At 42.1% G+C, this 21,800-nt stretch overlaps 1 protein-coding gene across 1 annotated transcript in view; it reads right to left on the reverse strand.

Moving 5' to 3' along the window:
• LOC144601442 (collagen alpha-6(VI) chain-like) overlaps positions 1-21,800 on the reverse strand; it is a 109,309-nt gene that overhangs the window by 80,596 nt on the left and 6,913 nt on the right. The window contains exons 2-6 of the mRNA XM_078413570.1: positions 19,959-20,059; positions 15,065-15,682; positions 10,288-10,875; positions 8,662-9,279; positions 1,670-2,290 (exon numbers count right to left, since the gene is read on the reverse strand). Coding sequence (XP_078269696.1) covers positions 1,670-2,290; positions 8,662-9,279; positions 10,288-10,875; positions 15,065-15,682; positions 19,959-20,034 — 2,521 coding nt within the window. The 5' untranslated portion in view covers positions 20,035-20,059. The remainder of the gene's footprint in view (positions 1-1,669; positions 2,291-8,661; positions 9,280-10,287; positions 10,876-15,064; positions 15,683-19,958; positions 20,060-21,800) is intronic.

Raw genomic sequence — 21,800 nt, forward strand, 5'->3', positions numbered from 1 at the left:
CACAAGTCAAGAACATGCTTAACATCAAATATTGGTGCATCTGATCTCTTGGTTGGCCACTTCACAGCGCTAAGAGGGAAGATCCCTTTGGTAATCCTACCCTTCTCATAGAGTTAGAGCACTTTATAGCATGGAAACAGGCCCTTCTGCCCAACTTGTCCATGTTGAACATGTTGCTTAACTGAGCTAGTCTTATTTGGCTGCACATGGTCCATATCCCTCCAAACCTTTCCTATCCATGTGCCTGTCTGTCTTTAACATTTTTATTGTACCCACCTCGGCCATTTCTCTAATAGTTCTTACTTGAAAAAGTTGCCCCTCAGGTCCCTTTAAATCTTTCTCCTCTCACTTTAAACTGATGCACTCTAGTTTTTGACTCACTTATGCTAGGCAAAAGACCATGGTTGTTCAACCTATTTAAGCCCCTAATGATTTTATGTACCTCCATAAAGTCACAATGAAGCCTCCTCTGCTCCAATCAAAAAAAGACCCAACCTATTTGGCCTCTCATTACAGCTCAAACCTTCCAGATCTGGTAACATTTTTGTAAATTTTATTTGCACCTTTTCTCCTTGTTGCTGAATTCAATACAATATCTAGTGTAAGATAGTAGATTACACTGAGGCATTACACAAGAGTCACCACATTTTTAGCGCCATCTTGTACCCTCGAAGATCAGAGTTGTTAAAAATGTTAGAGTCTTAAGTTGGCCATAAAGGCCCATTGTCCTGGTGGTGGCACTGGGTTGGAGTTGCAGGGATTTGAACTCATGCATCTGGAACAATGGTCAAATCCTAGATGCTGCATCACAAGAAACTGCGACACAATTTTTGATTTATTGGAATATTTATCTCTGCTACCATTATTTCCATATATAGGACATGAACAGTTGCTTGCAGTCACCACAAAGTGCCAAGTTAGCCATTGTGCATAAGTAGAAGTTTGCAAGGCTAAAGACCTATTCCAGAGTCTTGTCCACACAAATCTAAGTTGATAATATGTAATTCTTGGGAATCGTTTCTTGGAAATGCAGTCTTTCAGATATTACATGCAGGGTCCATCACTTCTTTTAGATGGATTAAAAGATCCCCAAATATGAATTCAAAGAATATTAGGACCATTTCTGCTAATAAAAAATTGGATTACCTAGACTTTATCATATCACTGTCTGTGGGAGTTTCCTTTACATAATTTTGCTGTGCATTTTCTATCCTACATTCTTCCAACATACATCATTGGATCTTAATCATTTTGAATATTTGAAGATACTCTAAGAACTGTTACTATATGTAGGATCATATGTAGGCTCATTTTTAATGCTGCGGTATTTCATTATGATTTAATAGCTTTCAAATTTGGCCACCCATGTCACAGGCTGGTACCCTTATCTATGGAAACACCCATATACACTATTTTAACAGAGGCATAAAGGGTTAAAATCAAACTCCAATAATTGGGGCCATGGTAAAGAATACAAAACATAAACATTTTGATCAATTCTAACATAATAACAGGACAGTAGGAATAAAAGATATTTTGAACTATTAACACCTCAACAATATCCTTAAATAATATTTATGTTCAATAAACTGCACAATCATTATGCTTCTTATCAACAACAATATTAAGTAATGTGCTAAAATTTATGGAATATCTAACATCTACAAACCTTGTTTCAGGTCATCTTCTTGTCTCGCTGCCACTGAGATTTGTCTTTCAACCTCACTGCAAATCTTCTTCTGTGCTATCTCCATCATAGATAACAACTGAATGAAGTCTTTCATTCTGGAAACATACGTTTTTGAAGGATATGAAGCGATGTTCTCCAACTCAGTTACGTTAGCATTTCCAATTCCCAAGGCATAAACAACAACACCTTTACGGCGCAGAGAGTCTGCCTGCTCCGCCACCTGATCCTGGGATTCACCGCTTGTGATCAAAATCATAATTTGGGGGATCCCTTTCTTGGCGCGACTGCCAGACTGTAGTGTAAAGCAGTTTCTCCATACAAAGTTGATGGCATTGCCTGTCATTCTGCCTCCTCCCCGGTAGGGCAATAATCTGACATGCTCCAGGATTTCACTCTTCTGGTGATAAGTTCGTAAATAAAACTCTGCTGTCGGTTCTTTGTTGTACTGGACCAAACCAATGCGAACTTTGTCGGCTTTGACGTCCAGGCCAAAGATTACATTTTGGAGGAAAATTCTGAGTAATTGAAAGTTGATTGCCCCAAAGTTATCAGATCCTTCTACCAAGAAGATAATATCAGCGACTGAATCAGACTGGCATGCTGTGGGGAAACAAATGATTCTACAGGTCAAGAGTTGAAGCAAATTAATAACAGTCAGAAATTATTTCCCATGATGGAAATGTCAAATGCTAAAGGGTATAGCTTTAAGGGGAGAGTGATAAAGTTTAAAGGAGATGTGTGGGGCAAGTTTTCTTTACACAGATGATGGTGAGTGCCTGGAATATACTGCTGGGGATAGTGGTGGAGTCAAATACCATAGCGATATTTAAGAGACTTTTGGAAAGGCACATGACTTTGAAGGGAATAGTCGGTCTTGGCATCATGCTCGACACAGACATTGTGGGCCAAAGGGCCTATTCCTGTCCTGTACACTTCTTGGTTCTATGTCAACAATTATTTTGAGACAACCTTCAATTAGTTACTGCACGTACTTTCAGAGGCGACTCATGGGTCACATTGGAGGAAGAAGATACTCCCTCTGGCCCCATAGTCAATATTTATCTCTCAAGCAATGTGACTTTTCTACAATCTGGCCATTAGCTCATCTTTTTTTTTGTGGGAAATTTGTTATGGGCAAAGTGGTTTATGCTTTGCACCAGAGCTGCCACACTTCATTGGCTCTGAGATATCGTAACATTGTGAATAACATAGAAACATAGAAAATAGGTGCAGGAGTAAGCCATTCGGCCCTGCAAGCCAGCACCGCCATTCAATATCATCAAGGCTTATCATCCAAAATCAGTACCCCATTCCTGCTTTCTCCCCATATCCCTTGATTCTGTTAGCCCTAAGCTATATCTAACCCTCTCTTTATATAGAGCTTTACACATTGATGTTCTTTTCTTCAAACAAAATATTAAAATACGAGACTGGAATTTAGAAGATTGAGGGGGGATCTTATAGAAACTTACAAAATTCTTAAGGGGTTGGACAGGCTAGATGCAGGAAGATTGTTCCCGATGTTGGGGAAGTCCAGAACAAGGGGTCACAGTTTAAGGATAAGGGGGAAGTCTTTTAGGACCGAGATGAGAAAGTTTTTTTTCACACAGAGAGTGGTGAATCTGTGGAATTCTCTGCCACAGAAGGTAGTTGAGGCCAGTTCATTGGCTATATTTAAGAGGGAGTTAGATGTGGCCCTTGTGGCTAAAAGGATCAGGGGGTTTGGAGAGAAGACAGGTACGGGATACTGAGTTGGATGATCAGCCATGATCATATTGAATGGCGGTGCAGGCTCGAAGGGCCGAATGGCCTACTCCTGCACCTATTATCTATGTTTCTATGAGACAGGTTGCAGAGTTTATAGAAAAATTCCCTCAACTTCAGAAGATTGTTTCAATGGACACTTAAAATGATTAAAGGAATTGTTGAAATGGTGGAAACATTTTCCTCTCCTACTGGAGTGTAGCAACAAGGAACATTTTCACAGGTGATGTCAAAGCATTTCTTCCAACATCTGAAATGTACCTTCCATGCTAAGATATTAATATTAGGTTAATTGAAAATGAAAATAAAATAATTGATTGAAAGCTTTGTGTTAAATAATATTTTTGTCAACTATGAGATTAAGTTGTGCAAAAAGGAAAAAAGGTATAGATCAGGCACAATATAACTGAATAGAAGAGCGAGCTCATTTATCTGATTGGCATCTGTGTTCAACATTACAATGTTCCAATTCTTCATCAAAACATAAGTTACGCAATTCAGGGCAGCACCGTACCAACTTCACTCTAACTATAATATTCAAGCATTTAGCCTTTAATTAAGTTTCTGAAGACATTATCATCCTGCAGTCAGCCTCAAAAAAGGCGTATTCTGTCACAAGAGCAGAAGTTGTCAATTTAATGATTGTAAATCACCTCCTGTTTTCCTTCAAAATTCCCTGTGTTAAAGTTCGGGGGGTGGGGATGCATAGCTATATGTGACTGTCTACTTGGAAAGGACGATCACACAGGATGCATTCCCATTCTTTAAGTTCTGCCGAGAATCTAGCTCAATGTAATGTCTCTGGTTGAAAATTACTCCTTGACAGGGCATAGACCCTCCTCGATTTAGCCTTTCTCCTTCAACAACTAATAGTGTCGTACAGCATGGAAACAGGCCCTTCAGCCAACTCCATGCTGACCAAGATGCCCCATCTAAGCTTGCCCTATTTCCCATGATTGACCTATATCTCTCTAGACCTTTCGTAGCCATAAAGCCTGCAAATCAAAAATAAAAACAGGTCAGGCTGCATCTGTGGAAAGGAACAAGATTTAACATTTCAAGTTCGAGACTCCGTGTCAGCTTCATAACTTTTAAAAGTTGTTTCTTGCTATCTTCTGTGCAATCTTTCGACTTTGGCAGTTGGCCTCAATTTTAAAATAAAATGCAGAAGCTGGGAACCTGACCAGTTGACAAGCAGCACATCGCATCCTGCGAATTACCCCTTTCTACATTCCCACAGAGGTATCTGGACCTGGTGAACTCAACAAGGAGGTAGAAAATACCAACCCATGAAAGACCAATATACCATTCTACTTCTATATATACAACATCTGCCATGATGTCATAATTAGACAAGATGGGGCCAATTTTTATTTAGAAACATAGAAACATAGAAAATAGGTGCAGGAGGAGGTCATTTGGCCCTTCAAGCCAATACCGCCATTCATTGTGATCATGGCTGATCAGCCACAATCAGTAACCTGTGCCTGCCTTCTCCCCATATCCCTTGATTCCACTAGCCCCTAGAGCTCTATCTAACTCTCTTTTACATCCATGAATTGGCCTCCGCTGCCTTCTGTGGCAGAGAATTACACAAAATCACTACTCTCTAGGTGAAAAAGTTCCTTCTCACCTCAGTTTTAAAAGCCCTCCCCTTTATTCTTGGACTGTGGCCCCTGGTCCTGGACTCCCCCAACATTGGGAACATTTTTAATAATTTTATACATCTTTATAAGATCCCCTCTCATCCTAAACTCCAGTGAATACAAGCACAATCTTTCCAATCTTTCCTCATATGACAGTCCTTCCATCCAAGGGATTAACCTCGTGAACCTACCCTGCACTGCCTCAATACCAAGGATATCCTTCCTCAAATCAGGAGACCAAAACTGCGCACAATACTCCAGGTGCGGTCTCACTAAGGCCCTGTACAACTGCAGAAGGACATCTTTGCTCCTATACTCAAATCCTCTCATTATGAAGGCCAACATGCCATTAGCTTTCTTCACTGCCTGCTGTACCTGCACGCTTACTTTCAGTGACTGGTGTACAAGGACACCAAGGTCTCGTTGCACTTCCCCTTTACCTAATCTGACACTATTGAGATAATAATCTGCCTCCTTGTTTTTGCTGCCAAAGTGGATAACCTCACATTTATCTACATTATACTGCATCTGCCATGCATCTGCCCACTCACTCAACCTGTCCAAGTCACCCTGCAACCTCCTAACATCCTCTTCGCAGTTCACACTGCCACCCAACTTTGAGTCATCTTTAAACTTGTTAGTGTTACTTCTAATTTCATCAGCCAAATCATTCATATATATTGTAAATAGTTGCGGCCCCAACACCGAGCCTTGCGGCATTCCACTCACCACCGCCTGCCATTCTGAAAAGGACCCGTTTATTCCTATTCTTTGCTTTCTGTCTGCCATGTGCTCTAATTTTGCTCACCAACCTCCCGTGTGGTACCTTATCAAAGGCTTTCTGAAAGTCTAGATACACTGCATCCACTGGCTCTCCTTCATCCATTTTCCCTGTCACATCCTCAAAAAAATCCAGAAGATAAGTCAAGCAGGATTTCCCCTTCATAAATCCATGCTGACTTGGACCAATCGTGTTACCGCTATCCAAATGCGCCATCTTTAATAATTGACTCCAGCATCCTCCCCACCACCGATGTCAGGCTAACTGGTCTATAATTCCCTGTTTTCTCTCTCGCTCCTTTCTTAAAAAGTGGGATAACATTAGCTACCCTCCAATCCACAGGAACTGATCCTGAATCTATTAAACATTGGAAAATGATCATCAACGTGTCCACGATTTCTAGAGCCACCTCCTTGAGTACCCTGGGATGCAGACCATCAGGTCCATGGGATTTATCAGCCTTCAGTCCCATCAGTCTACCCAATACTATTTCTCACCTAATGCAATTTTTTTTCAGTTCCTCTGTCTCCCTAGATCCTCTGTCCTCTAGTACACCTGGGAGATAGTTTGTGTCTTCCTTAGTGAAGACAGATCCGAAGTACCTGTTCAACTCTTCTGCCATTTCCTTGTTACCCATAATAATTTCACCCTTTTTCTGCCTTTGAGGAACCCACATTTGTCTTTACTAATCTTTTTCTCTTAACATACCTAAAGAAGCTTTTACTATCCTTCTTTATATTCTTGGCCAGCTTCGCTTCGTACCTCATCTTTTCAGCCCGTATTACCCTTTTTGCTACCTTCCGTTGTCCTTTGAAAGTTGCCCAATCCTCTGACTTCCCACTACTCTTTGCTATGTTATCCATCTTTTCTTCTAGTTTTATTCCATCTCTAACTTCCCTTGTCAGCCACGGTTGCTTCTTACTCCCCTTAGAATCTTTCTTTCTCTTTGGAATGAAATGATACTGCATCTTCTGGATTATGCCCAGAAATTCCTGCCATTGCTGTTCCATCGTCATTCCTGCTAGGATCCTTTTCCATTCGACCTTGGCCAGCTCCTCGCTCATGCCTTCATAGTCGCCTTTGTTCAACTGCAACACTGACATTCCTGGTTTAACCTTCTCCCTCTCAAATTGTAGATTAAAACTAATCATTTTATGGTCACTACCTCCAAGCGGTTACTTTACCTTGAGTTCCCTTATTAAATCTGGTTCATTGGACAACACTAAATCCAGAATTGCCTTCTCTCTGGTAGGCTCCAGTACAAGCTGCTCGAAGAATCCATCTTGGAGGCACTCTACAAACTCCCTTTCTTGCAGTCCAGAACCAACCTGATTTTCCCAGTCTACTTGCATATTGAAATCCCCCATAACCACAGTGGCATTATCTTTGTTACATGCCAGTATTAACTCCTGCTGCAATTTACACCCTATTTTGGCTACTGTTTGGGGGTCTGTAGATAACTCCTATTAGTGTCTTCTTACCTTTACATTTCCCTCAACTTCCATCCACAGTGACTCTACATTGTCAGTCCCTATGTCACACCTCGCAAGGGAGTGAATTTCATCCCTCACCAACAGATCTAACAGACCTCCTCTGCCCATCTGCCTGTCCTTTCAATAGGACGTATAACCCTGAATATTCAGTTCCCAGTCCTAATCTTTCTGCAGCCACGTCTCTGTAATCCCCACAATGTCATATCTACCAATCTCTAACTGAGCCTCAAGCTCATCCACTTTACTTCTTTTACTTCGCGCATTCATATATAGTACTTTTAATCCTTTGCTCATCTCACCTTTCGCATCGATTCCTATTACACTTGGCCATTCTCTCCTATTCCTTTGTGAGCTTTCTTTCCCGTTAATTCTGGGGTCTTTCTTAACTTTTCCTATACTCTCTTTCCCTTTAACTCCATCCTTGTCTATCCCATTTGAAACACCCCCCCACTATTTAGTTTAAAACCACCCGTGTAGCAGTGACAAACCTGCCTGCCAGAATGCTGCTCTGCCGCCTGTTAAGGTGCAACCCATCCCTTTTGTACAATTCCCCCTTACCCCAAAACTGATCCCAGTGGTCTCAGAATCTAAATCCCTGCTCCCTGCACCAGCCCTTCAGCCACACATTCAGATCCCCTATCTCCCTGTTCCTGCCCTCACCAGCACGAGGAGCTGGAAGCAAACCGGAGATACCGGACCTGGATGTCCTGCTTTTCCGCCTACTTCTGAGCTCTCTAAAGTCACACTGGACAGGCAATCGGCAGCATTTTATTACAGTCATAGGTTTCTAATCTGAATATGCTGTCCAAGATAACCAACAGTTTTAGCTGTGCATCTTGGAACTCATCCAAAGTGGCAGAGGTTGTTGCAACACAGAGTTGGGCTTGTGCTCTTTTTAACCTATCTACTGTATTTCCTAAATTCAGCCTTTAGGGAGCAGTAGGAGTAAGTTCAGGAGATGGCAACCATCAACTTTCTAAATCTACAATTGTAGAGAGTAATGGAGAAGAGCAGTGGAGTCAACTAAAAGTTCAGTAAGTAGAATTCACCTGATTGCTCTTTCCACAGGAAAGATGATGTGGCAAGGAGGAATGGATGGTAATGGGTGGCAAGTAACAGAGCACCATTTTCATGTGTACATTCTGTTATTATCGGGCAGTTGGAGTGAGTGAGCACATCACTCACACAATATACATCTTAATGTTAGAATAATATGGAAAGATATTAATACCAGAACTGGATAAACACACAAGGTGAGAATATAATGTCAGACGAATCAAACAATACCTGTTTGTCTACTTGACTCTCTGTACTGAAATTGCTCTTGCACTATCATCTTGATGGTGCTGGGTATTTTTTTGGATAACTGAACAAGTGCATCACCAGCATCAACCTGGAAATAAAATTGATTACTGGGAAAGGCTATATCCTTCAGCTCATCAAGAGAAGAATTCTTCACACCAATGGAGATAACCTTCACCCCTTTGCTTCTTATCTCTCTGGCTGCCGGAATAACATTATCCCTTGAAGATTCCGAAGTAATTATTACAGCAATCTGAGGAAATCCTTGAGCCTGTCGACTTCCAGTGGATGCATTGAAAAATGTCTTGCTCAGGAAGTCAATGGCACTGCCTGTTCTGAGCCCACGGCTCCCCCGGAATGCAGGCCTACGAATATTCCTTATGTAGTTTGTCACCTTTGCAATTGTTTGGAAGTCATTCAGTAAGAAGTCAGAATGGGTGGAGATACCATATTGGGCGAGACCAACTTGGTACTTGTCCACCCCGATCTCAAGTTGAGAAACAGTTTTTAAGATGAAGTTTCGGATCTGATTGAATCCGGGGAGTCCCACGTGCTGAGAACCATCAACTAGAAAAACAACATCAGCATATTGCATAGCAAAGGCTGTAAAATAAATAATAGGATGGATTAGTTCAAGGATCAAAACTGGGGAGCTCTGAAATCCTAATCCTCACAATAGTTCCCCTTGTAAAGGCAATACTTCATGGCAAAGATAATAGCTATTTTGATGTAGGTAGGAGCAGGATAAAGAAAGGTCTACAAGTGAATGGCAGGGGAGAAATAAATGGTGGAATCGTGGAAGCAAGTTAATGGAGAGATGGTGGAAGTGATTTGACAGCATAATGCTGGAAATAAATCTTTGCTGGGAAAAATTGAAATGGGGGGTGATTGGTTAGTGAAGGAGATTGGATGATGGAAGGGTGGAGGAGATGAGAAGTTGAAAGAGAATAGCAAGAAGGAAGAGAGCCTACTGGAGCCCAAAGGAATATTTCTGTCAGATTCAATATCATAGATCAATTTGAAAGTATTCATTTGGGGAATGTTGCATCACATGAGAAAAAAAAAGAGAAAATGTGTACCAAAATTAAAGCATATTATTTTAGAATATTAAAGGTTTGTTTGAGATGGGGCAGGAATCAAAGAGAATTGAAGACTTTAGATGGGCCTCTGAATTAGGTAATGGTAGCTTTGTTAAAGAGGGAACTATGGGAAAAGTACTTGGCCAAAGAGAGATAATTCCAGGACAATAATAGATTGAGATAGAGTCAAGGATGTGATATGTGAGTCTAGTAAAGGAGACGAACTTCATGAGGCCTTGGGGATATAGAAGAAAAAAGAATTAAATAGTATAGGTCAGTTTATCAAAGCTAAAGGTGTGAAGATGTAAAATAAACTGGGAAGGGTGAGTGTGGATGAGGTGGGTTCAGTGTGGTCATCGTGGAAAACCATGACAAGCGCTATAGCTAATAATAAAAAAAGAAACAAAGGCTACAGGGCAAGTGTTCAGGAACGGGATTATATAGATAGGTCCTTGATAGCTGGCACAAAGGCAATGAACAAAAGGGCATGTTTTGCATAATACTATGACAATGACATTTCAGTTGAACCAACCTTGGATATGGTCTACAACTGTCCCACACACTGACTCCAATAATGTTTTTGAAAATTCTGATAGCATGTTAAAACTTTCAACTTTGTGGGTGTATTTCTCAGGTGGTCTGCTGGATATATCATAAAGTCTCCCTGGTGATTTGACTTCAACTCCGACAACATAAATTGTAACACTTTTGCTCCTCAGCTGAGCCGCTACCTCGGCTGCCTTGCTGACAGATCCTCCGTCGGTAATCACAATGGCAATTTGTTTCACGCCTTCATCTGCTCTACTCCCAGCTGCCGGAACAAAATGTTGACTCTGCAGGAATTCCAGAGCATTCGTCAAATTTGTGCTACCCTTCTTCTGGGACATATTCTCCAGATAGTTCAATATGCTGTTCTTCGACGAATATTGATTCAGGAAAAACTCAGTTCTTGGATCACCGCTGTACTGAACTAACCCAATCCTCATTCCGTTTCTTGCAATTTGCAGGCCATTTACAAATGTGTGTAGAAAGTCCTTCACTTTTTTAAAATTCTCGTTATTTATGCTCGATGAACCATCCACCAGAAGGACAATATCAGCGACTTTGGCATCTCTGCAATCTGAGAACACATGAAAGACATTTTCTGTTAAATTGGTCTTTACCAAATGTGAGTGGACAACAGATCTACCAACATACCTTTACGCATCGAAGGTAGACACAAAATGCTGGAGTAAATCAGCGGGTCAGGCAGCATCTCTGGAGAGAAGGTGACGTTTCAGGTCTAGACCCTTCTTCAGACGATGTCAGGGGAGGGGGGGCGAGACAAAGATAGGATGTAGTCGGAGACAGGAAGGCTAGTGGGAGAACTGGGAAGGGGGAGGGGATAGAGAGGAGAAGCAGGGACTACCTGAAGTGGGAGAAGTCAATGTGCATACTGCAGGGGTGTAAACTACCCAAGCGAAATATGAGGCGCTGTTCCTCTTATGCATACCTTTATGCATTTTGCTCTACTGTATGACTCATACTGCCGTAGAATAAAGTGGTGCAAGGTTAATGTTTGGTTCATTGAAAGACAATAGACAATAGATAAAGGCCAATAGGTGCAGGAGGAGGCCATCCGGCCCTTCAAGCCACACCGCCATTCAATGTGATCATGGCTGATCATTCTCAATCAGTACCCCGTTCCTGCCTTCTCCCCATACCCCCTGACTCTGCTATCCTTAAGAGCTCTATCTAGCTCTCTCTTGAATGCATTCAGAGAATTTACCTCCACCGCCTTCTGAATAGATATTTCATGAGTTGGAGCATAGGAGAGAGATCAGTGCTGGCTGCACTCATTTTCCTCCTGCTATCAGGAAGAACGTATAGGAAGAGCCTGAAACATCCAGGTTCATGAGTATATTTTTCCCTACAACCAACTGGATATTAAACACTGGAACCTCCAAATAAGCTCTGAACCACATAAAATCATGTGATTGGAGCAGAATTAGGCCATTCGGCCCATCAAGTCTACTACGCCATTCAAACATAGCTGATCTATCTCTCCCTCCTAACCCCATTCTCCTGCCCTCCCCGTCACCTCTGACGCCTGTACTAATCAAGAACCTCTGCCTTAAATATATCCACTGACTTGGCCTCCACAGGCTTCTGTGGCAAATAATTCCACAGATTCACCACCCTCTGATTAAGGAAATTCCTCCTCATCTTCCTAAAAGAGCGTCCTTTATTTCTGAGGCTATGACCTCTAGTCCAGGACTCTTCCACTATTGGAAACATCCTCTACACATCCACTCTATCCAAACCTTTCACTATTCTGTACGTTTCAATGAGGTCCCCCCTCATTCTTCTAAACTCCAGCGAGTACAGGCCCTGTGCTGTCAAACGCTCATCATATGTTAACCTACTCATTCCTGGGATCATTCTTGTAAACCTCCTCTGGACCCTCACCAGAGCGAGCACATCCTTCGTCAGATATAGTGCCCAAAATTGCTCACAATATTCCAAATGTGGCCTGACCAGCACCTTGTAGAGCCTCAGCATTACATCCCTGTTTTTGCATAACAAGCCCTCTCGAAATAAATGCTAGCATTGCGCTTGTTTTCTTTACTACCGATTCCACTTGCAGATGAACTATTTGGGAATCCTGCACCAACACTCCAAAGTCCCTTTGCACCTTTGATTTCTGGATTCTCTCCCCATTTAGAAAATAATCTACGCCTTTATTCCTACTTCTAAAATACATGACACCACATTTTGTTACACTATATTCCATCTGGCACTTCTCTGCCTACTCCTGCACCTATTGTCTATTGTCTATTGTCTAATACATAATTTCTCTCTAGTAGTGGCAGCAATTGTGCTGTAGTAGAACTGGACTTTGTTGATCCCACGTAAGGGCACAAAAGAAGCATCATGTAGAGTAAATCTGGGACCCAATGCCCTGCATCCAAATGTTTGAAAAGCATGTTAGAATTTCTGAGGCATCTTAAATATTATGTGGCGCTCCTGGTGTGCAGGTGAGCAGCGTAACATCCATTTTAGGTCATTTGGCTGAGATTCAATATCAAAGCAGTTCGTCCTGTTTGACTCAAGGACTTTCATTATCATTGTGTTTCAAGAGCCTTAGGAATACTCCCTGGTCTGGAGTACAACCTGATCCTATACAATCATAATCATTCACCCCCTTCCCGCTCAGGATTTCACCAAGTGAATGGCACACCAAGGCTGGGACACCAGGGTTCAATTAATGTGAGTACTGCTCGAGGGCCAACTTCTAAACACATGGTTTTGGATTCAATCCTTGGCACATTCCCTGTTATTTAACCTGGGACGTTAGTGTCTGTCATCTATTCAGGTGGGAAGATTTGTATAACCTCTCAGCATGTCGTGTTTTATTCGACATTTATTAGAGTAGGTTTGACAAAGTGACAAGAAGTCACTTACTGCTACTCTAGGTCCTGCCTTGGAATGACCGTGATGAACATTACTCCCGAAAACTGTAACAGTAGAGTGGAAGATCTAATCCATTGGCAGCTACTTTAAGTACACAGGTGTGACTTGCATCTTCCTGATGCCAGGGTCAGTTGCTAGATAACAGAACAATGTTAATCCTTCCTCTTTTGTATCTTCTACCTTGATTGCATTGGCCATTGAACAGAGATGGGCCACATGTAAAGATGCACTGTTATCCATCTCCAGACTTCATCCTTCGTCTGTGGGCTATTGATCTTGCAGAGAGTTCTGTGCAGATTTACCGGAATAATAATAGCTTTCGAAAAGTTAAATTGCTTCCTTACTTATTTAGTTCACAGGACGGGAATGTCAATAGTTATTATCCATTCAGAATTGCCCCTGCATTTAGGAGATAGCCACAAGTCAACTACATTGGCCTGGAGTCACATTCAGGCCAAGCCAGGCATGGATGACAGATTTCCTTACCCAAAGAATGGCAGGGAATCAAGTGAGCTTTTCCAATAATTTGGTGATTTCCTCGCCATTGATAAGTGTGATGTGAAAGATACATCTTCTGGATGCGCTGGGAAGCATCCTCGGTGATGTGATCTGGGGTCATCGGGTGATTTGGGTCTCACAACATCAGACACCCTCGCCCAGGCGACCCAGCCAGGGTTGATCAGGCCCCGACTTGCGTCCCAGCAGCAACTGCCCACGGACCAGCCCTCTTAGTCCAAAGTAAGTTATTTTCACAACAACAAAAATCAAAGTTGAGTTAATCTCGTGAATTTAAGCTTTTCAGCTGCTGCCAAGGTATTTAGATTCATGCCTTTTGATTAATGCTCCAAGGTGCTGGGCTCTCAGCCAACCAATTAACCATGATTGTTTCCTTTTTTCCCTGTTAGTACATGACGAATAACTATAGCTCTTGTTCCCCTGAGTGTTGGAAATAACGTTTTGGATCATTAAAGTATTTAATAGCATGTGTAGAAATAAATTATTTCCAGTTGTGGGAAGGGCATGACCTTAAAATTAAAGCAAGCACCAAAATAAAATATTTGGGAAACAGAAAACTTCAAAGGTATCACTGATATGGTATTTTTGTTTCCAGCAAGATACAAAATGCTGGAGTAACTCAGCGGGTCAGACAGCATCTGTGGAAGGAATGGATAGTCGACTCTTCGGGTCAACCTGAAACGTCCCTCTCAATTCTCTCCACCTATACTGCCGGATCCACTGAGTTACTCCAGCACTTAGTATTTTGTTCAATACAATCACTGCTCTCTTTGAGTGGCAGCAGTTGTGCTGTGATTGCACTGGATGTTGTTGATCCCACATAAAGACACAATAGGAGTTTCTCCTTTGTATTTTGCTCAAGATTCCCACATCTGTGGTTCCTCGTGTCTCAGTATTGTTGTTTCAATGTTTGTGGAAGCAAAATGAGTAAATGGCACTAAGATACAGTTCAGCCATGACCCAATCAAATGTCATAAATGATTTGAGATCCTAAATGTCTTTCTTCCGTTCTCATGATCTTTACACCAGGATCAAAGACAAAAAAATTAAACAACCTTTTGGTATTACTTGAGACACAACCACATTCAAGAGACACTGGGAACAAGCTATGCACCCATTAATGTGTGAATGTAGATGTGGGAGGAACAGGAATGATGGCAGGATTATAGCACAGCAAACAGCAAAGGTGATAAGGGAAACATATCAACAAGAGGGGCAGAACAAATTGGGATATTCCAGATAACACACATTTAAACAAAAGGAAAAAACCCAAGAGCCCAAACCAAAACAGAATGTTCTATCTTTGAGTTCCAACCTTGTTGGCTTCCTTGATACAATACCTATGGATGACTTTGCAACCTTAGAAACTTCACGGGATACCTCTTCCACCCGAGTACATACAACCTGGATGACAGCCTGTGAAATTTCCCTCAAAGCAGTAAAGTCGGCCACATTGTACACGTAATCTGAAGATGGCTGACTGGCAATTTCCTTTAGCTCCTCCTCCTTGGCATCCCGGATACCAATGGCGTACACACTGATGCCCTGCTCTTTCAGTGCCTTTGCAGGCAGATCCACATTATCTTGAGACTGCCCGTCTGTGATAACAATGGCCACCTGCGGCACACCCATCAAAGCCCTGCTTCCTGCCGAGGCCACAAAAAGCATGTTCAGCATGAATTTCAAGCCCAGTCCAGTTCTCGTGCCTCCTCCCTTGTAAGGCAGCTGCTGGATCTTCTGCAGGATTTCATTCTTATCATGAAAAGTATTCAAGAAAAACTCTGCTTGAGGATTTTCGCTGTACTGTATGAGGCCTATCCGGACTTTGTCCTCTCCAACGTCAAATCCATTCACCAATGTATAGAGAAACTCTTGAATCCTTTCAAAGTTTTGAGTTCCTATACTCCAGGATCCGTCAACTAGGAAAACAATGTCTGCCGTGGAGACCTCTGTGCAGGCTATTAAAACAGAAAAAGCAATAGTGCGTGATAATAACTTTTCCCACATGAGTTGACACCCACAATTTCTGTAATAATGTGCATTAACAACCGGGTTACATTTGCATTTTCTCAAGAGAGCTTCTGCGGTATAAATTGACACTTAAGCACCAGTCAGGTCATCATGACTTCCTCAGGTTGCAATGAAATCCAGAAAATTAAGGCATAATTACCTGAGAGAGGTTATTAAAAGTGAAATTTAGCTCTAATTGTTGGAATATTATGAATTTAAATAATGTCCTTCAATAGCCCATCAAACTCAAATTCTACATCCTATGAATTTTTCATTCTGTTGATAACATTTTCAAGAGGCCATACGTTTCTTTGTGCTGCCGGGAGAGCACCAATTTAACCTGGGATGTTAATGTCTGTCATCTATTCAGGTGGGAAGATTTTTATAACCTCTCAGCATGTCGTGCTTTATTCGACATTTATTAGAGTAGGTTTGTCAAAGTGACAAGAAGTCACTTACTACTGCTCCAGGTCCTGCCTTGGAATGACCGTGATGAACAGGGTGATTGGTTCCCCAATTTAATGCAGATTCATACCCTCCTGTACTTTGGTAAAGAACCTGTTGAGGCTGGGCACTGCAATGCTGTGAGCTTTGAGTTAAACCCGGATTTGCCTGCCTTGCTGCTGTTGATAACCTGTGTTGTGAGCCCCTGCCCTCTCTCTCCCCCACCCCCCCCCCCCCCCCCACCCCCAACCCCCACCGATTCATTGCACCAATGATTCTCCTCACAGCTCAAACTAGAGAGGCTGCATGTGAGGGCTGGTATTGGGCAGGTCACGGTGGGTGGTACACATACTCAGCACTGAGATGTGGGGCCTCAGGGCTGCATCCTGCCCAGTACTGAATATGGGTCATTGCTTGAGACCAGTAACACCCGCTCCATGTGTTGACAGACTGCCCAGTCTCCCTCATTACCTCCTGCTGCATGTGGCGAAAGCTGCGTTTGCCTGGCAAACATGGTAGTTTCTCTTGCCTACAGATTTCTCGATGGTAACCAACAACCAGGGTTCAGCTTGTTACCATTGAAAGGTTTTTGGGTTGGAGAGAGCTTTGGAACAAAACAAAATGAGGAAGCGGCAGCAACTTCTATCACATCCAAGAGCAGTTGAGGAGAGGAACCATAGGATCCAGGTGGACTTTGAACACATGGAGCACGAGTTGTTGGTCTCCATCAATGGCTCACACTCACGTTGCTGCCCAAGGCACCTCCTTGTGCCCCACATCTCAGCACTGAGCAGATGCATCACTTATCCCAACCTGCTCAACACCAGCCCTCACCAGCGGCATCTCCACATCGAGCTGTAGAGTCGTAAAGCCATACAGTCATAAGGAATAGGAGTGGAATTAGAGTAGGTTTGGCCCATCGAGTCTACTCCGCCATTCAATCATGGCTGATCTATCTCCCCCTCCTAACCCCATTCCCCTGCCTTCTCCCCATAACCTCTGATGCCTGTTCTAATCAAGTGTCACAGTACGGAAACAGGCCCTTGGGCTCAACTTGCCCAGGCTGACCAAGATGCCCCATCTAGCTTAGTCCCAACTGTCCACATTCGGCCCTTAGGCTTCTAAACCTTTTCTATCCACATACCTGTCCAGATGCCTTTTGAATGTTATTGTACCTGCTTCAACTTCCTCCGACCACTCTTTCTATACACCCACCACCATGGATTGCTGTGTTTGCTCAAGGTTCCCAGCATCCATGTTTCTGGCACAGCAGTCAGCCCCAGTGAGTTGGGGTTTGTGCCAAGTCAATGGCACAACAAGATGCACCAGTGGTGAGGGTTAGGCTCCACATCAGGTTACCCACACAGCAGCAAGCAGCAGCATTCAGAGGTTCACCACGGTCCTGGCATGGCAACACACAGCAGTAGGGGGGGGGGGGGCAGAGTTTTGTACCATATTTTCTGACATCGATCATGTATTTCTTTATGTGGTGATATAAGGGCTCCTTCCAATGCTGATTCTGTACATGCTCTCATACCTGAGAATGCATCCCGAGCACAAAGTGAGGTACCAGTATGGACTTTTAGTAAATGTATATATAAACTGTAATCGGTAAACTGCTAGCAAAAATACATTAATAACTTGAAAATACAATGCAAAAATCTAATTATATTATTCAAAAAATTTGAACATGGAACATAATAATCTCTGGAAAAAAAGAATGGGTAACCTTCAGAATCTGATGAAGGGTCTCGACCCGAAGCGTTACCCATTCCTTATCTCCAGAGATGCAGTCTGGCCCGCTGAGTTACTCCAGCTTTTTGTGTCAACCTTAATTGAATTGTTACTGTTTGTATGTAATTGGCACACGATTGTGTATTGTGTATGACTCGTGTGGACATAGAACACAGAGCAGTACAGCACAGGAAAAGGCTCTGCGGCGCCCAACGTCTGTGCCAAACTTGACACCAACTGAAACCAAATGTGGATCGGGGATGTTTTAGGTGTGCAAGTTTTCACAGGCATTCGCACGCCCCGCTGCTGTGGACGGGGAACGCGGCCGGAGGCCTTTATCGAGGGGCCGCAGTCTCAATGCCTCCCAAAATGCTGTGTGGAAGCCCGGGTCGGGGCCCGGCCGGGTCCTCATGGGTTGGAGTCTGGGTCGGCGCCACAGAGGCGTAAAATGGGGTCAGCAGCGGTGAGGCATCGGCGGCGGTGAAGCGGCGGTGAAGCGGCGGCAGCGGTGAAGCCTTGCGATGATGGGGCCTCGGCAGTGGTGAAGCCTCACGGGTCAACCCGTGGTCGACGGTCGAAGAGAGCGTGGAGGATCGCCGTGAGGGTGGAGGGGAAGGACAATGGAGGACCCGGCGTGGGGAAACCGCCGTGAAGGAGGTGTGTGGATCACCCAGCGTGGGGGGACCGCCATGAGGGAGGAGGGGAAGAACAATGGGGACCCGGCATGGGGGGACTGTTGGGGGGGGGGGGTACAAAAGGGGGAGCTGGTGTTTCTTTGTAACTTTGTCAGCACCGTAGGTGGCTGCTATTTGTATACATTGTGTATGCAAGCAAAGAATCTCACTGTGCCTAGTCACATGAGACAATAAAGTATTCCTATTCCTAGTCCTATTCCTATTCTAATAAAAAGAAGTTCTGGACCCGTTCATGCCCTCATGCCTATTCCACCATTAAATAAAATTATAGTTCATCTTTCACCACATGGCCATTTTCCTGCATTATATATCCCACTATTTGCTGAATATTCAAAAGAAAACATCCAGCTCAGTCTTAAATAGTGATAGTGACTGAGCTTCCATTGCCCTCTAGAGCAGAAAATGTCTAGGATTCACTACAATTGAGGTGAAGAAATGTCTTCACATCACAAAACTGATTCTCAATACACTCATCAAGAAAGAAAAAAAACATGTTCCAGCATCTACCTCTCTGAGCACTACTAGAGCTTTACAGTTTTCAATGAGATCCTCTTTAAACTCTGGAGTATAAACCTTATAGATCTTTAAAACCTGCCCCAGAAATCCCAGAAATGATCAATAGATTCACTTAATTCACCTCGTTCGACAATTTCCCTATCCCAGGAATTAACCTGGTGAACCTTCCTTTAGTGCATGTATATCATCCCTTACTTAGGAAGAAAAGAGTACATTTTATTCTAAATGCAGTTTCACCAGTGCTTGACAGAATTGCAGCAGAATATCTTCATTCATGTACTTTAAACCTCTCATAATAAAGATGAACATACCATTTGCCTTCCCAACTGCTTGCTATATTGCCTGCTAACTTTCAATGATTCATATGCAAAATCTATTTAAAACTAGAATCTTTCAATCTCTCACCATATTTTAAAAAACCTCACTTTTCTAGTTTTTTTCCCACCAAAGTGGATAAGCTCGCATTTTTTCCATGTTCCCTTCAATTTAGTTTTACCTTGCCTATTCACTTCGCCTGTCTATATGCTCTTGAAGGTTCTATGCATTATCATTGTGATCCACATACCAGCTATCTTTTGTATTCACAAAAAACCTGAATATGTCTTTTTTGGCCCGCTCATCCAAACTACTGATATCAGATCCCCATCCCATATCCTTTGAATCCAAAAATGACCCAAGAAAAGAAAAATCGTAAAATTATGCAATATTATTTCAAATTCCACTCTTTGAACAATTAGCTCGATTGAGGGAAATTTTCCTCGGTTCATATGTCGTCATTCTCTCATAATATCTCATAAATAAACAAATTCAGTTATAGAACTCAAGAGCCTGGTACCAGTCATTTGAGAGTCAGTAGAAGGTAAATTCATTGCGAAGAGAAGGACGATCAGTGCAGCCTCCAAATGCGCCATTTTGACTGAACTTCTCATAATCTCCCTGCAGAACAAAAAAAAAATACAAGAGTTACAATCTTTCACTCAATGGTAGTACTTTTCCCTAGGTGAAAAACAAAGCTCTTTCTCCACATTACAAATGAACCCATTGATCACCTCGTAATTCCATGCACCTCCCATAGCCCTGGTTCACTCCAGTCAAGTGGGCATGCAATCTGAAATTGATCAATTTTTCAGTAGTACGGTTTTGCCTCTCTATTCCTAAAATAGAATCTTACATAAGAAATGTTTCTTTAAACTCAGCTTTTAAAACCGCTATTTCCACCCTTGCCTCTTCAAAGTAATCATATTTTATATAGCACATACTCGTATTATATAGCATCGTGTTATATAGCACAATGTACAAAATGTTTGTGCATCTTTCAGCTGTTACATAATATCTTGTTAATATAAATATCTCACCATTATTTGGTCAACACCTTCACTTTTGTAATATACCATAGTGATTGTGCAAAAGCCTCAGGAGACAAACACTATGTAAGAAACATGTACACCAAGAAAAGTTTATTTACCACATTTTTATATTGGTTCTGCTGCATCTGTTTTTCACTATCAAGTCTTTGAGACATGCGCAATGTATTATCCCAATTTGGTGAACTGGTGCTAATAGTTCACATTTTACAGCAGGATTGGTATCCCCAATTTGTTTATGAGTTAGTAAGATATGTTAGTGCATGGGCTCACTACCATTTCAAAATAACTTCTTGGTACAGAGTTCACTTAATTGTTGGGATTTTTAATGAAAAATAAATCCTTGTGCTTTACCTGATTCACTGTGAAATATTGGGCACCATGCATAAAATGAATCTTTTACTCCATAGCGTTGCAGGAACATTTCACAAAGGAGCATTGCTGTTCAAAAACATCGCAAACATTTTCTCAAGGGTTCTTGGGGATGGACAGAAAAATCACACCCTTGCCCCTGACACCACATATTATGCCTGGAAAGAATTACGTGCATTTATATGTCACTTTGTAGTTAAAGAACCATGTCCTTTCTTTCTGCTCCTATGTTCCTTTCTCAGTTATTAGAGCCACACTGGTCATGCTGAGTACAAGGATAAAATACAGACTTCGCACGCATTTGGATGTAACTTTTCCAACCTAAATTGAAAAATTCCAAAGCTTAGTTAGTGTTTTATTCCAGTTCATACTCTAGATTTTATTCAATCTATTCAGCCATTTCATCTCCAATGTATCAGGTTTAATTATCAGATTTGTATCAGGTTTAATTATCACCCAATAAAAACCAAAAGAGAAAATAAATAATTAAATTTGCCAACAATTTCCACTGATAATATCTGAAATGGAAGGATAGTAACCATTATACAGGAAAGCATTGTTTGAAGAAGAGTCCTCGTCAGACAATCAGTATTGGCTGCAAGCAAAACGTGGAGATGCAAATGGGTTAGGAATAACTGAAGATTTGATGAATCATAAACATATTCAAATATTACAGGCAAATCTATTATGGCTGCAGTCAAATTTTGTAAGATTACTGAGATTTTAATCTACTGAAATACCGATGAAAAGTCAAAAAGTTAACCATGATTATTAATCTTCACAATACTAGAAGAGAGAAGTATTTCTTCATTCCTCGAAGGTAGACACAAAATGCTGGAATAACTCAGCAGGACAGGCAGCATCTCTGGAGAGAAGGAATGGGTGACGTTTCGGGTCGAGACCCTTATTCAAACTGATGAACAGACAATCTGATGAACAGA

Source organism: Rhinoraja longicauda, chromosome 2 (genome assembly GCF_053455715.1).
Source record: "Rhinoraja longicauda isolate Sanriku21f chromosome 2, sRhiLon1.1, whole genome shotgun sequence".
In the NCBI taxonomy this organism is placed as follows: domain Eukaryota; kingdom Metazoa; phylum Chordata; class Chondrichthyes; order Rajiformes; family Arhynchobatidae; genus Rhinoraja; species Rhinoraja longicauda.